At 53.3% G+C, this 16,754-nt stretch overlaps 1 protein-coding gene across 1 annotated transcript in view; it reads right to left on the bottom strand.

The window, feature by feature from the left end:
• The window catches only part of Cdh23 (cadherin related 23), a 402,602-nt gene that overhangs the window by 251,220 nt on the left and 134,628 nt on the right, over positions 1–16,754 (bottom strand). Inside the window, exons 6-8 of the mRNA XM_045137514.1 lie at positions 11,876–12,070; positions 7,752–7,880; positions 264–342 (exon numbers count right to left, since the gene is read on the bottom strand). Of these exons, the coding sequence (XP_044993449.1) occupies positions 264–342; positions 7,752–7,880; positions 11,876–12,070 (403 nt within the window). The remainder of the gene's footprint in view (positions 1–263; positions 343–7,751; positions 7,881–11,875; positions 12,071–16,754) is intronic.

Genomic DNA, 16,754 nt, shown 5'->3' with positions numbered 1-16,754 from the left:
AGCATCAGGCCTCGAATGGTAGCCCACATTTCTGCCCTCACCCACACTTCCCTTGGACACACTGATTTCCCAGAAGCCTCTTCTCTGCATTCCTCCCTCCTGCATTCACGCGTCCCCTTCCTGGGACCCTTTGGCAAGGTCCGTCCCTGAACACAGGTCTCATATGCTGTCCTGTGCGTCTACAGACTGTCCACAGTCTCAGAGCCCGCGAGCTGCATGGTGGCTCTCGTGGGGTGCGTGGGGGAATGGGGCACTCTTCCTACCTGAGACGATGGTGTAGCCGATCCCCCGGGGCCGCCCTTTATCCTGGTCCACCGCGGTGATCACACGTACAGTCGTACCCTGGGTAGGAGAGAGAAGGAACTTGAGTTCTGTCGCCCAGACCCCCGGCTGCTGTCTTTGTTTGCAGCTGTCCTGGCACAGAAGGCCAGCCTAGGAAGCAGGTGCCACAGGGTGGCACGGAGCTTGGCAGTTTCTGACTCCATTCATCCCGCCCCTCCCTCCCAATCTTGTCATTCCCCTGCGACGCTGACAGAGGAGGGCCCAGGGGCTGTGACAACCAGGACGGGAGGTATGGGCTGCGCTGTCAGGGAGAACAAAACAGGTTCAGGCATAGACAGCTGCCCAATACACGTGGGTGGGGCTCAGATGGAGAAATGTCCAGGAAAGTGCAGGGAGTTGCCTGGAGGAACTGGCAAAGGGACACACAGGTGTTAGCATTGAGGATGGGTTGTGAGGAACCAGGAAGAGAAACTGAGAGGTGCTCTGGGGAAGAAGACACAGTACAGGCCAGGACTGCAGGCTCGTTCAAATACCAGTTAAGACAGTGGCTCGTTTTCTCAAAAGAAAAAAGAAATATACCAGTGTACAGGGCTGGAGAGATGGCTTAGTGGTTAAGGCGCTTGCCTGCAAAGCAAAAGGCCCCATGATTGATTCCCCAGTACCCACGTGAAGCTAGATGTACAAAGTGGTTCATGCATCTGGAGTTCATTTGCACTGGCTAGAGGGCCTGGTGTGCCCATTCTCTCTTTCTGTACCCCCCCCCAATAAATAAATAAAATAAACCAGTGTACATAGATGGGGAATTGATATCATCACCACAGCCACCAGTTGCCTAGCTACATGTTGTCAGGGGCACCCTCTACCTTGCTCCTCGGGCTGTATCTCACCACTGCCCCTGACCAGCCTGTGCTTAAGGTTCAAGCTACCCCTGGGGAGGGTAGTTTCCTCTGGATAACGGACAGCAGACAGGCTCACCCCATCTCATGAAAGGTTCTTATGGCCCTATCTTGCCCACTCCCTGACACACAGTCCTTTGTCCCGGGACCAGTGCACCCATTCAACTCCTCCAGGAACCCTGCAGGACAGGACGTAGCAGAGGCCACCACCTCTTCCCTTCCTGGACAACAGAAGTCCTTCCTCTCAGTTCAGGGAGCAGAAGCTGGGACTCCTCCCGCCTCGCTGAGGAAAGGTGATAATATCCCAGGAGAAGCCTCTCTACAGGGAGCTGGACACAACCCAGGGAGGTTGGGGGGTTGCCCAGTCCCTGGGGAGGCGGAGTTCTGGCTGGCGTGAAGTCAGAGAAAGATGTCAGGAAAAGAACAAGTCCTGACCTGGGGAATGGCTCAGTAGTTAAGGGCTTGCCACGCAAGCATGAGGACCTGAGTTCGGATCCCCAGGACCCACAAAAAATACCCAGTGTGGTGGTGTATGCCTGTAATCCCAGTTCTGGGCAATGAAGAGACCAAGCGATCCTTTGGGGATGCCAGGTAGCTTGTATAGCCCAATCAGTGTGCTCAGGACTCAGTGAGGAACCCTGTCTCAAAAATTAAGGTCAAGAGCTGGAGGGATGGCTTAATGGTTAAGGCGTTTGACTGCAGAGCCAAAGGACCCAGGTTCAATTTCCCAGGACCCACATTTGCCAGATGCACAAGGGGCACATGCATCTGGAGTTCATTTGCAGTGGCTAGCACACCCATTCTCTCCCTCTCTGGCAAATAAAAAAATAAAATGTTTTTTTTTTTTTAATTAAGGTTGAGAGCTATGGAGTAAGACATCGTACGTTGACAGCTGCCTTCCACACACATACACATGTGACCCTACACATGCATGTGTCTCCCGCCATGCGTGCAAATACACATGCTTATGTACACAGCACACACATATAGACATGTCAGTAAAGACTAAGCCCACTGGGCGTGGTGGCTCCCGCCTTTAACCCCAGAGCTCGGGAGGCAGAGGTAGGAGGATCACCGTGAGTTCGAGTCTACACAGCGAATTTCAGGACAGCCTGGGCTAGAATGAGACCCTACTTCAAATAACCAAAACAAACCAAAGAAACAAACAAAAATGACTAAGCTTCTAGGTGACCCTGGAGGAGCCTGAGGCAATGCAAAGGGCAACAAGGGGCGCAGAGGTCTGCTCTGAAGGACGGCTGGTCAGGTAGACACACAGCCCAGCCTCCCAACCGCCCAGGGCCCCGCTGGCTGGAGCCGCAAGCTGCGAGACTCGGTGACGTTCCAGGGCATGGAGGAAGTGAGTGGAGAGGCCAGGACTCACATGCAAGAGCCCTGGCTCCAAAGTGGGTCATGCCGCCTCTGTAGGATTCTGTTGTAACGCTAAGGTCACTGACGAATGTCATTTTCTTTTCTTTCTTTTTTTTTTTTTTCTTTGGTTTTTCGAGGTAAGGTCTCACTCTGGTCCAGGCTGACCTGGAATTAACTCTGTAGTCTCAGGGTGGCCTTGAACTCATGGTGATCCTCCTACCTCTGCCTCCCGAGTGCTGGGATTAAAGGCATGCGCCACCACGCCCGGCGCTCATTTTCTTATGTTAGGTGCAGTTCTAAGCACTTTGTAAACATTCCCAGGGAACATAGGAAGGCCACGTCGGCTCTCCCTGAAGCTGCTGTGAGCTCTCACTGGTCAGGGGCTGAGGGGTGATCACATGATAGACTGGTCACTGTGCCCGTGTGAGGCTTTCTTATTTGCAAACAATTTCATTTCACAGAGTATGGGCAGCCCGAGACCTGGGCAACCACGGAGGCCGCTGGGAAGCACAGCGCCCCAGTCACTCCACTAGAGGCTCTTTGATGGGGACCCCACGCCGAAAGGCCTAGCTCTGTCCCCAGCAGGAGGTCCTGGGGTGCAGGAATCTAGCCTGGAGCTCCAGGTGCCAGGGTATGCTTACTGGGCATGGGAGCAGCTCCATCCTGCCAGGGGTTCCCACATTAGGGTCCCCATGTTCCTCCTGGGCTGCCAGGCTAGGGACCATCCTGCCAGGGTAGCCAGCTTGGGAGGCCACCAGAGTTCTAGGGCAAAGTCACTAAGCAATATACTTCAAAGAGTTGTTGTATAACTGGTGCATATCAAGGCAGACTGGTCTGGGTGTAAGACAGCGGGTCTCGGGCTGGAGAGATGGCTTAGTGGTTAAGCGCTTGCCTGTGAAGCCTAAGGACCCAGGTTCGAGGCTCGACTTCCCAGGACCCACGTTAGCCAGGTGCACAAGGGGGTGCACATGTCTGGAGCTCATCTGCAGTGGCTGGAGGCCCTGGCGCGCCCATTCTCTCTCTATCTGCCTCTTTCTCTCTTTCTGTTGCTTTCAAATAAGTAAATGAAAAATTAAAAAAAAAAAAAAAAGACAGTGAGTCTCAAGAATGGGACAATGTAGCAGTGTCCAGAGAGGCCTGCGGTCCAAGAGCCTCAGACCTCCTTAAGCATCTCTCTCGTGGACATTCATACCTGGGGTAGCCAATGTCCTTCTGGGTGAGTAGGGACTCCACGGGGCCAGTGGCCCTATGAGACCCAGAGGTCAAGGAACCTCCTACCCCAGCAAGAGTGAAACCCCAGCTTCTGCAGGACGAACTCTGCCAGGCTCCCTACCAGGTTTGGGGTTTCATCTCTTTTTGGGTAAATAAATCCACTTTTAATAAAACTCTGAGCTTTTAATACAAGTGCAGACTGAAAGACTGGAAATGTTATGAGAAGGAATTAACAGGGAGGCACGGGGGCTCCTGGGAGCCCACGGCTCTTGTTTCAGAGTCTTAGTGATTATATTTTCAATATACAGCAACTTATTTCCAAAGATGAAGGAATGAGGAAGTGGCGGCCGTCCTGCCTGTGCAGAACTGGCCTCCCGGGACACCCGCTCTCTGCAGCATGGTGGCTCTCTGAAGAGCGAGCCCACTAGTTCATGGCCAGGGGGCTAGGTGGGAAGCCCAGGTGTGGGCTCAGGGCTAGAGACAGACCCAACCTGCCAAGGTCTCTTTCCCTCATATGCTGTGGGGAGGAAGTGGCCTCCAGGGAAATAAGGTTTTCCCCGGACAGGTTCTAATTCTTTATGATGGCAGAAGGAGTTGGGAGGTGATTAAGGGTTCAAGACCGCTGTCAGACCGTCTCACTTGGAGTCTTGTAAATAAGCCTTAACCTCTCAGTCCTTGTTTACTTGTCTATGAAATAGGTATAATAGCACCCACTTTTTTTTTATACTTTGTTTTTTTTTTTTTTTTTCTTTTTTGGTTTTTCGAGGTAGGGTCTCATTCTGGCTCAGGCTGACCTGGAATTCACTGTGTAATCTCAGGGTGGCCTCGAACTCACGGCGATCCTCCTACCTCTGCCTCCCGAGTGCTGGGATTAAAGGCGTGCGCCACCACGCCCGGCTTATTTTTTTATACTTTAATATTTTATTTATTTTTTTCAAATTTTTATTAACAACTTCCATGATTATTTGGTAATACCCTCCCTCCCCCCACTTTCCCCTTTGAAATTCCATTCTCCATCATACCCCTTCCCCATCTCAATCAGTCTCCCTTTTATTTCGATGTCATGATCTTTCCCTCCTCTTATGATGGTCTTGTGTAGGTAGTGTCAGGCACTGTGAGGTCATGCATATCCAGGCCATTTTGTGTCTGGGGGGAGCACATTGTAAAGAGTCCTACCCTTCCTTTGGCTCTTACATTCTTTCCGCCACCTCTTCCACATTAGACCCTGAGCCTTGGAAGGTGTGATAGAGATATTTCAGTTCTGAGCACTCTGGTCACCTCTTTACAGCACCATGTAGCACCCACTATTAAGCAGCCATGATACACATGCCATGATACACACACACACACACAATATTTCTAAACAATGTCAGCTAATTCACACTTTATATCCCAGAGTGAAATGCCCCACTTTTGGTTTGTTTTTCGAGATAGGGTCTCACTGTAGCCCAGGCTGACCCGGAATTCACTATGTAGTCTCAGGGTGGCCTTGAACTCATGGCGATCCTCGTACCTCTGCCTCCCGAGTGCTGGTTAATTAAAGGCGTGCGCCACCACGCCTGGCGGAAAAAGCTCCACTTTTAAAGCAAGGAGTTTTCAGCATGTTTTGTACTAAGGAGTTTTAGCGCACCCGATCAGCTGAGGCCCTACAGAGAAGAACTAGCATCAGTTGGACATTACCAAGTGCCCGCCCTGGGTCCCCAGTAAGAGTTCTCCCTCTCCCTTCTTCCCACCCAGGAGAGGCAGGGATTGGGGTACGTAGGGGTTCTCGTGACTCTACGTGGCAGGAATCTGGGCACTCAGGGATTTGCTTGAGGTCACAAGTAAGCGGGAGACCGGTGCGTGGGATAGTCCTCTGGCCGGGTGATAGGACCTGGGGCTCGGTGTCTGTAGACAGGAAGTGGTGACAGAATGGGCTTCTCTAGAAAGGACCCTGTCCCTCTGGGAAGGCTCTCTCTGCCCTCTGTGGTGTGTTCCCTTCTCCTAGCAGGGGGCTGGACCCACTATGGGGGGAGGGAGGGCTCAGCTCCTTCCCCGACAGCTCAGCTGGGACACCCCAACCCCCACTTCCACGACAGGATTAAAGACTTGAAAGGTGACATGCAGTTTGCTTCGGAAGTTGGGGGCGCCCTTGGGGGAAAGCCAGCCGGTGGGGGCTGCCCGGGGGGGGGGCGGGGGGAGACTTCCGACGAGCTGCCACAGCAGATTCTGAGGCAGAAAATCCTATTTCTCAGTCCTTAATTCCAGTCAATTCCAGTCAAAGGGCCGATAGGCATCGCTGGCAGTAATTTGTGCAGTCTATCCGCTCCTTTCACCTTCTATCGGCCCCTCACTGACGGGCAGGCCGCATGCCTCTGCTCGAGTGAGGAAATTAAAATTTGATGCAATAATCCCAAATAAGAAGGATTTTATTAGGTAATATATACACTTTAGATGGGGCGTGCTAGCCTGATACAAAGATACAGGGAGGCATCCACGCTGGGAGCCGCAGATAAAGCCAGGGGCTGGGGGCTGGGAGGGCGGGGCAGGGCGGAGCAGAGGCAGAGCCAGGCCTGGGGGCTGCCCGGGTCCTCCGGGCTGGGAGCCCTGAACAGGCTATGGTCTTAGCCAGCCTAGGGAAGAGCTGTGTTAAATCAGAGCCCCACGCCACAAAGAGACATGGGGACCCAGATCTAGGCGCAGAAACCAATTAGAAGCCGGAACATGTTGGGCCTGCAGTGTGTGGGAATTGGCTTGGAGGGGCTGCTCCGCACCCAGGAGAGGTGGAAACCCCAGCTTAGTACCTCATCTTTCTCCCACAGCCTGGCCATGACCCACATGGAGGGGTTTGACTGCCCCCGCCCCTCCCAGAACAGGGATACAGCAGTCAGACCCCAGGTACTGACCCGAGGGTGATACTGGCAAGGCTAAGAAATGCTAAGATCCCTGAGCTGAAAGGGGACAACTATGCCAGACATGGAGGTGAGAGGCATGAAGGTGGATGAAGGTCCAGTCTGCTCCACGGAATCATCTAGAAAGGAGGGTATAACTCAACCCAGGGCTCTGCACACAGTAGAGCCTTACCAATGACTGAGGAAGGGTCATGAGGCTGAAGTGACAAATAAATGTCTGGATGGACAAAGTCAGCTCCTATGGAAGGCTAAGCAGGCACTGTCCTTGGTAGAGAATCTCACGTCGAGGAAGTGGTCTTGTGGACTATCTCACAAAGTAGCAGTGAGTGGGAGACCCAAAGCCCCCCTGAATACCATAACTGATCCAGCAATTCTGGGTGGCGTTCCTGGCTGGCAGAGGCAGCGGCAGGCCTGTGGAGGCCATTCTGTGGCCCCGGCTGGAATGCCCACGGTTGCCCCCACCGTCACCCATGTGATGTTCTGAATTGGCTCTATTTCTTTTCTAGGTACTTTCTTCCCTGTGTTTTTTCTCAATTTTTATTAACATCTTCCATGATTATAAAAAATATCCCATGGTAATGCCCTCCCCCGCCCCCCACTTTCCCCTCTGAAACTCCATTCTCCATCATCTCCCCTCCCCATCTCAATCAGTCTCTCTTTTATTTTGATGTCATGATCTTTTCCTCCTGTTATGATGGTCTTGTGTAGGTAGTGTCAGGCACTGTGAGGTCATGGGTATCCAGGCCATTTTATGTCTGGAGGGAGCACGTTGTAAGGAGTCCTGCCCTTCCTTTGGCTCTTACATTCTCTCTGCCACCTCTTCCACATTAGACCCTGAGCCTTGGAAGGTGTGACTGAGATATTACTCAGTACTCCAGTCACTTCTTTCCAGCACCATGACACCTTCTGAGTTGTCCCAAGGTCACTGTGAATTGGCTTTCTATGTCAAGAGCTAGATCTGTCTGTGCTGTGTGAAGCCCTCTGGGGAGGAGTGTGAGGGACGCAAACAGGGTGTGGCATGCAAAGGTCCTGGGGTTATAGCTGCCTTCCCGGGAAACATGGGCAGGGAATGACCGCCCCGGGGGCCAGGGCCGAGGCTTACCGGAGGAGAATGTTCATAGATGTTGGTGCTGTAAGGCAGGTTGATGAAGATGGGGTCCATGTCCTGCACGTCCGTAATGATGATGGCCAGGTTAGCCAGCGTGGACAGAGGCCTGGTCTTGTCTTGATCCTTAGGAGACAGACAGAGTGTGTAGCTTTAGGGTGAGTGACACTGTGGACACACACACGTGTGGACAAACCCATGCCTTCAGCCTGTGACACGAGTATACACAAACACTTATGTGTAAACTCTTGGACTCTTATAGGGAGACTCCAGAACACTGAGGCACTCCTGTGATCACTAGCTAGTCAGGTTAATTGACACCTTCCTAAGGCCCAGAGGATGGTGGTTTAGAGATGAAACTGCTCTAAGCCCCTTGCTGTGTTCATCAGTCAGCACTGGCCACACATCTTGGGACAGAGAACACTAAGATGGGGACTCCCCAGAAAAAGGCCCTGTGACCCCAGAGGTGATTTGCCTAGGACCCAAGTCCCTGCTCAAGGCTCAGCATTTACAAGGCAGTGACTTTCCGGCCAAACCAGCAGGGGGAGCTCGAGAGCCTGCACCGTCTGGGGCCTCTAGGAAGACGTCAAGGAGGCTTATTTTAAAAGGGTCATAACTGGACGCTGGGTCCTATAAAGTCCACTAAGGGGAGAACCCTAAAGCTTGTGATCTAGGACCCTAAGGGTCCCACAGTCTTTGGATATATCGAGCAGCAGCCTGGTGCTCCTGGCTAATAAAAGCTGATGATAACAGCAACTGCAGTGTCCATGGTGCCTCCCCGCCACGTGCCTCTTGGCCCTGAATTCGCACATGTAGCTGTCAACGTAAACGAACTCCTCCTTCAGAAGGGTTGATGGAGTCAGAGAGGGAGAGTGACTTGCCCAGAGCCCCTCAACTGGTAAGGGGGTAGCCAGGACCCAAACACAGGTCAGCTTACATAATAATCTGCCCTTGACTTGGGGCCTGACTATCAGCCTCATCTCCAACTTGCTGGGTAAGCTCTGTAAGCTCATTTCTACCCAGGAGTCATCACATCTATTTTATTTATTTATTTTGGTTTTTCATGGTAGGGTCTCACTCTAGCCCGGGCTGACATCGAATTCACTATATAATCTCAGGTTGGCCTCTAACTAATGGCCTCCCAAGTATTGCTGGGATTAAAGACATGCATCACCATGCCTGGCAGAGAGAGAAAGAGAGAGAATGAGAATGGGTGCACCAGGGCCTCGAGCCGCTGGGAATGAACTCCAGACACATGTGCCACTTTGTGCATCTGGCTTTACGTGGGACCTGGGGAATCGAACTCAGGTTGTTAGGCTTTGCAGGCAAGTGCCTTAACCTCTGAGCCATCTCTCTGGCTCCGTGTTCCTTTGTATGAGGTAAACAGTTCTCGTGAATGACCTCTGTGGCTTTGGGCTCACAAATTCTCTGAGCCGGGACGTGACCCGTGACTGTTTCCAGGTCAGCCCAGCTTGGTCCGTCTGGGGCATCTGCTGTGTTACGTGAACGTGCTCCTGCCCTCAGAGCTGGCCCTGTGGAGCCAAGGGTAGGGTGGGGAACCTTCTCCTGATGTGGCTGCAGAGACTTTGGGACAGCCAAGGAGGGGGCAGGAGGACCCTAGGGCATGGGAGGGAAGAGGGGCATGAGTGTATACCCAGGGAGGGAGGTCTGGCAGCAGAAGGGGCTGAGCGGGGGTGCCCTGCTGAGCCAGAGACCTGAAGGACCGTCAGGCACTGGGGAGGCATCCAGCATGAGGCCTGGTTTCTTGGGCAGGAAATGCCAGTGGCTCTGACTTGCTATTACAAGCCTGTTGTGGGCAGCTGACAGTTGACCAGCCTGGTACCTGCTGTCCCCAGGCTACAATTTGGTTCCTGCCACAGCTAAGGCCACCCAGCTCATACTGGACCCCGAGTATGACAAGGAAAGGGGATGTCCTGTAACCCGGCCGTGGCCCTGCAAGCCTCGAGAAGCCCTCTCACTTTGGGGAAATGCTAGCATAGCCAATGGCACCAGTGCCAGCCCCAGGGTCAGCTGGTCCTTGAGCAAGGGGGAGGCCATCTCCCTGGGAGCCTCCATCCCTCCCCCTCCACCACTCAGCTTGGCTGAAAGATTAGCTGCAATCTGGCTGCATTCATTGTCCCAACGTGAGGCCGGCCTCTGGATGGCGCAGCCACCCACATCCTGCGTGTGACTACTAAACTCTAGTCCCCAAACCCCAAAGGCCCCCCCTTTTTTTTGTATGCTGGATGGCAGGCTCCTAGGGAAAGAGGGCACATGCCTGCATGTCTCCGAATCCAGGAGTATACATGGAACTTGGGTAAAGGGTAGTGTGTGTGTGTGTGTGTGTGTGTGTGTGTGTGTGTGTGTGTGTTTAGGGGGCACAAAGCAGGTAGAGACGGGTGTGTCCTGAACGTGAATTCCAGGCTTCACTCCAGAAGTCAGCTTTCCAAACATCAGCTCAGGCTTCTCCCTGGAGAAACTGACACTTGACTGGGAGAAGGCAGGAAGGTTCTTCCCCATCCCCGCAGTCCTGGGGCCAGCACCAGGCAAGACGTCAGCCTTTCCTGGATCTTGGGGCCTCTTCAGGTCTCTGTCAAGCCTGGAGGAAGCCTTGGCTTTCACAGCTGGGCCCCCTCTCCCCGCGCAGCCCAGTCTAGCTGTACCTCCCTGGATCTGGGCCGTGAGCCGCTACGTGGAGGCCCCGGGCTGGCTGCCGCATCGGACGCCAGGGCCGGGTGCTTCGGGCCAGGCTGGCAGGCCCCTAAGGGAGAAATGTCTCCTGTTGTGTCTTTTGCTTTCAGCTTGGGCTATGCAAATCCATGCAGAGGAGAACTAGGTGGCTTCTGGCCCTACCACCAGCTAAAGGCACAGCTATACCCAGGTGGCTGCTGGGAGAAGGAGGATACGACCTCACCTAGGGTGTGCCACGCCTGTTCCTCGGGCCCTCAAAAACAGCTGGCATCAAAGGCTTCGTTTCGCTGGGCGTGCTGGCATATGCCTTTAATTCTAACACTCAGGAGGCTGTGTAAGAGGACTGCCATGATTTGAGGCCAGCCTGGAGCTATAGAGTGAGTTCAGCTCAGCCTGGGCTGCTACAGTGAGACCCTGTTTCAAACAAGCAAGCAAGCAAACAAACAAACAGGTCTAGTTTCATATTCTGGGGACACACAGACTCTTGGCCATGGGCTGTGGTGGTCAGCATCCAGGATTGGGGGAAGTCAGGCAACCTAGGTTTGGGTTCTGGCTCCCCGTCAATCCACTGATTGTAGGAGTCTCAATGGTGTCATTCATAAAATAAGCTGATTCCGCCTGGAATTACCAGGGGCTGGAGGACTGCTTAGCTCCCTGGGGGATAAGTGTCACTACTTTACAGGGTAGTGGCCAGGTAGGCCTGGACCTCTGCCCCTGATTGCTGGGTAGTGTCAGAACACAGTGGGGTTGACACCTCTGATCTGTGTCTCAGGGAGTGTAAGGACACCTGTACTATGACTGTCCCAAGGAAGTGACCAGCACTGCTCCTGGGTGACCGAAGGTGTGACGGTTAAGCTTGTCAACTTGATGGGCCTATTTCAATATTCCAGATCAGATGAGTTGAGGTGAGAAGACCTCCCCTAATTGGGTGATACTGTCTCGGGGACTGGCGTCCTAGACTGAATGCCAGGGAGAAAGTGGGCAGAACCCCAGCACCCATCTCTCTCTCTCTGCTTCCTGACTGTGGCGGTGATGTGAACAGCTGCCTCAAGCTCCCACTACCATGCCTTCGCCACCTCAAACTATGAGCCAAAATAAAGCCTGCCTTCCTTCAGTTGCTTTTTAGTCGCGGCAACAAGGAAAGTAACACCGAGAGGATGACTCATTGAACCGTTCTCCTGGATACCTGTAAAATGGCTATATGAACAATCTTCATGAGGCAGGGCTGTTTGAGTCTGAATGGAGACAGTCCCTTTGGGGTTGTGGTGCAGTGCCAGGGGACACAGCGATGGCAGCTTTAACTCATCACGATCACCTGTGTCCTTATCTTAAATTGCTGAGGAGCGCAGAGCTGAGTCAAGTCCTTGGACTATCCTCCTGCCCTCTTCCAGGTGGGAGGAGGCAGGCGGCCGGGCTCTGGGCTGACTCACCGTGGCATTGACGGTGAGCTGGTAGGCCTGCGTAGTCTCGTAGTCCAGCTCTCGGGTCACAGTGACGATGCCACGGGCACTGTCGATGGCAAAGAAGTGGGAGGGGGGCTGGAAGGAGTAGAGGACGCTGCCGCCCGCACCCAGGTCGGGATCTGTGGCGTTGACGATGAAGATGGGTGTCCCCACCGGCGTGTTCTGGGGTGAAAGCAAAGCGAATAAGAGGGTAAGCCACGCTGTGCTCAAAGCAGCTGCCGCCATCTCCCAAAAGGCCACTAGTGGCAACCCTCCAGCCCAGCAGACCTGGACCCTGTCATTTCTGTTCTCTGTGGGTTCAGAGGAACTCAAGACACACGATTTCTTTTTTTTTCTCCCTCTTTTAAAAATCATTGTTTTTTATTTGCAAGCAGAGAGATAGAGAAAAGAGAGACAGAAAGAACGGGCACGCCAGGGCCTCTGGCCACTGCTAACGAACTCCAGATGCGTGTGTCTCTTTGTGCATCTGGATCTATGTGGGTACGAGGGAATTGAACGCTGGTCGGTAGGCTTTGCGGTCAAGCGCCTTAACCCCTGAGCCATCTCTCCAATCCCCCCTTTTTTGTTTTTTTTTTTTTGAGGTAGGGTCTCACTGTAGCTCAGGCTGACCTGGAATTCACTATATAGTCTCAGGGTAGCCTTGAACTCATGGCGATCCTCCTACCTCTGCCTCCCAAGTGCTGAGATTAAAGGCATGCACCACCGTGCCTGGCTGTTTAATATTTTTTTTAATTTTTTATTACTTATTTGAGAGAGAAATAGGGAGAGAGAGAGAGAGGGAGAAAACGGGTGCACCAGGGTCTCCAGCCACTGCAAATGAACTCCAGATGCATGTGCCTCCTTGTGCATCTGGTTTCACGCGGGTATTGGGGACTCGAACTTGGGTCATAAGCCTTTGCAGACAGGCACCTTAACTGCTAAGCCATCTCTCCAGGCCCTTCCCACCCCTCCTTTTGATGGCCTCCTGGTGGCTGTAAGAGCACTGGCTCTAAAGAAGACCCATTCACCCTAGAGTCCTAGAAGAGGGACCTTGTGGTCCCCAAACCTATTTCTTGGAAGGTTAGCATCTTCTGTCCACTGCCCTTGGCCGTCCAAGCCACAGCAGGGCACTCTGGAGGGTGACTGGTTACCTGAACATCAGGAGGAGTCAAGGGCAGGAGTGAGCAGTGTGGGCTTGAGTTGGATCTGGCAGGGGCCCTGGGGGCTCTGCTAGGAGGGGGGAAATCTATGCTACCCCTGTGCCTTGGCCGCCTGCCAGCAAAGGGCCTATAGGTGACTCAACTTCCCCCACCTCCTGAGAGTCTTCCATGATGCCATCTGCCCTACTATGTGCACAGCCCCCCCCCCTTTCTGATTTGAGGTCTCTAGTTAAGGCTGCTCCCTCAGTGGAACCTTCCGGAAGACCCCTCAGGCAGGCACTATCTTGCCGCTGTTTACACCTCTTCCCGAGGGAACGTCTCAGGCAGGACCCACCTTCTCTCAGGGCTCCTGAGAAAGCCACAAGCTCTGCCCACCTTGCCTAGCAAGGTGCCTGGCATCCAGCGGGTGGCCAGCAAACAGATGAACACGCGGACGGGTAGCCCATGGCACTAGCTGGTTATGTTCCGAGGGTCTGCTTGCACCCCTGTCCTCTGTCTGCCCCTCATCTCTTCAACAGCTCAGTGTTGGCTGCACGGGGTTATTCATACGGAAGGAAGCTCTGGACCCATTAGAGGAGAGTTAAAAAAAAAAAAAAAAACCACCCACTGGCTGCTACATTCTAGGTCCCAGTTCCCAGCTTCCAGCTCCATGAGCAGGTGGCTTTCTGGGTGGCAGTTAGAAAAGGAAGTGGAGGCACAGAGCAGGAAGGGCGCTTGGCCCAAAGTCACGCATTCGGGTCAATTTGGACACAGCTGATTCCGACTGGAAGCTCACGATTCTCAAGCTCCCTGGTTAAGGCCTCTCTGCCACCTTGCCACTGGGGCTTCCAGAGATCACAGCCACAGAGCGGGGCTGAATGCACAGGCCTCCCATCCTCCACCACGTGGCCCACAGGGGCAGAAGGCGGGCAGCGGGAGGCCCCTCTCCTGCCCATCATCCTTGGCTCCCCAGCACCCTTGGTACGGAACACGGGCCTGCACGGACTGGCCCTGCCCTTCACGCTTTGTTTCCTGGTGGCGTCCAGCCATTTGTACCGCTCCAGCCCAGCAGGTCCCTCACAGCCCTGGGCCTCTGAGCAGGCTCTTCCTCCACGAGGTCTGTCCTCCCCAGCTCGGCTGCTCGCAAAGCAGATGTTCTTGCCCTGAAAGAACAGGCATGGATGCCAGGAGCAGAGGGCACACGCTCTAGGGTTTCAGGCACAGTGGGTCAGGACATCACTTGGCATCCTCATCTCACTGTGTGTCTCTGGGTCAGTCACCTAAGCTCTCTGATTCCTAATCTCTCTCTGCACACTGAAGTTAATGCTGTCTCCAAGGACTGGTGCGGAGCTGGAGAGATGGCTTGGCGGTTAAGGCACTTACCCGTGAAGTCAAAGGACCCAGGTTTGATTCTCCAGGACCTATATCAACTAAATGCACAAGGTGGCATATGTGTCTGGAGTTTGCCTGCAGCAGCTGAAAGTCCTGGCATGCCTATCCTCTCTCTCTCTGCCTCTGGCTCAAATAAATAAATAAATAAATAAATAAATAAATAAATGAAATAAAATGGGCTGGAGAGATGGCTTAATGGTTTAATGCTTGCCTTTGAAGCCTAAGGGCCCCTGTTCAAGGCTCTATTCCACAGGAGGTCCCACCTAAGCGATATGCACAAGGTGCCGTGTGCATCTGGAGTTCGTTTTCAGTGGCTGGAGGGCCTGGCGTGCCCATTCTCTATCTGCCTCTTTCTCTCTCTGTCTATCGCTCCCAAATAAATAAATAAGTAAATAATAAAAGATAAAATAAAAATAAAATAAAATAAAAACAACAGAACTGGTGGGAAGAAAACAAGCTCACAAGTTCGGATCCCCAGCACTCATGTTAAAGCCGGGTTTGGGGTGTGTGCCTGTGACCCCGGCGCTGGGTAATGAAGGTCGGAGAAGGACTAGCGTTTGCTGGCTCACTGCTCAAGCTGAATCCATGAGTTAGTTCTAGGTTCAGGGAAAGACCCTGGCTCAAAAAATTAAGAGACCAAGGAAGGCACTTGTAGCAGACAGCTTCAGGTCGCTGAGGTGAACGTCCAGGCCAGGCCCAGTTATGGAGGAAGGGATGTACTGAAGCTTACAGATCCAGGGGAAGGTCCACAATGGCAGCAGAAGTGTTCGCAGATCCGAACACAGAGAGACAAGCCACAAGCCACAACCCAAGAGCCGCACCGCCCAGCGCACTTCAGGAACTGCGGGCAAAGCTCCGGCACCTCACACGTCTTTACACAGGAATTTCAAGTCCACCCCTGCACCCTAGGGCCGGACTCTAGGGTCCACCCGCAGTGACACCTCCTCCAGCCAGGTGGCTGCGGATGTCAGTGACAAACTTTCATAAGATCCTAAACGCACTGGGGGAGCCACCCACTGAAGCTACCACAGCACTCAATGTTGATTTGGGGCTCCCCTATGCACACACGTGTACATATCCCCCACACATGAATGTGCACCCATACGTGCAAGAACACATACGCATGTACAACACACACACACAAAATAAAAGCACACCGAGCGGTAAAGGCATGATGCTGAGTGTGCCCCGTGGGCGCTCCTGCCCTGCTCTGCCCCCGACTTCAGGGGCGACATCCCAAGGCTCCCTTGCTGACTGGCTTCGTGCTGGGCTCTACCAATGAGGGGCCTTAGGCGAGCTGAGAAAGAGGAGGAGAGCCTGGGGTGTGAGCGCCTCGTTCCCTCCAGCTGCTGCCCTGCCACCTCCCCTCCCTGGCTCTCAAACACCGTTTCCTCCTCTTCCTCTGCCACCTCGGAACAGGAGCAGCTTGTCTCTGTGGCTGAGCCCTGGCCTCAAGAGCCCTTGTTCTCTCCCAACCCTGCTGTCCTGTTTGGGTGATCACAGTCCTCCAGAGGCCGTGTGCTGAAGGCTTGGCCAATCGCCCGCGGCACAATGGGGTGCTAGTGGGGGTGGCCTGGTGGGAGAATGTTAAAGTTAGGCTCCTCTGTGTGTGTGTGTCCTTGAGGCAGATATTGGGAGCCTGGCTCCCTTTCTTCTCTGCCTCTGTGCCCACTATGAGGAGAGCTGCTTTTCCCTACCACACGCGTCCACCTTTCCACGGGCTTAAAGCGACAACCATGGACAATGCCGTCCTCCTTTGAAGGTGGTCTCCTCAGGCATTTTGTCACAGTGATGGAAAGCTAACACATTACCCTCCTGTAATTTGGCTTGGTTAAGGCACTTGCCTATGAAACCTAAGGACCCAGGTTCAATTTCCCAGGACCTATGTAAGCCAGACACACAAGGTGGCTCATGTGTCTGGAGTTTGTAGTAGTTAGAAGTCCTGGTGTACCTATTCTGTCTGTGTCTGTCTGTCTGTCTATTTATCTATGTATCTATCATCTACCTATTCATATAGACCTCTTTCTTTCTGTCAAAATAAATAATTTTAAAAAACTGGCTCTTCACAGATGCATCTTGACTGGAACTACCTGAGATAAATTCTCTCCTGTGGGACGCTGATGTCCACAGTCACTTACATAACCCACGGTCAGAGAGATTAAGCTCTCTGGTGCAGGGCCTAGGGGACCTAGATGCTATCTTGATTTCCACTCGGGTGGCACTGGACCCTGTTGAGGTCATGGCCAACCTGTTTGGCTTCTCGCCCACCTCCTCTAAAGCACGCAAGTGTCAAACTGGCTTCCTGAGATCAGAACAAAGAGCTCCACGGTGGCCCA

Source organism: Jaculus jaculus, chromosome 18 (genome assembly GCF_020740685.1).
Source record: "Jaculus jaculus isolate mJacJac1 chromosome 18, mJacJac1.mat.Y.cur, whole genome shotgun sequence".
In the NCBI taxonomy this organism is placed as follows: Eukaryota; Metazoa; Chordata; class Mammalia; order Rodentia; family Dipodidae; genus Jaculus; species Jaculus jaculus.
The sequence above is the reverse complement of the archived record's forward strand: the minus strand, read 5'-3'. Positions and strand labels throughout refer to the sequence as shown.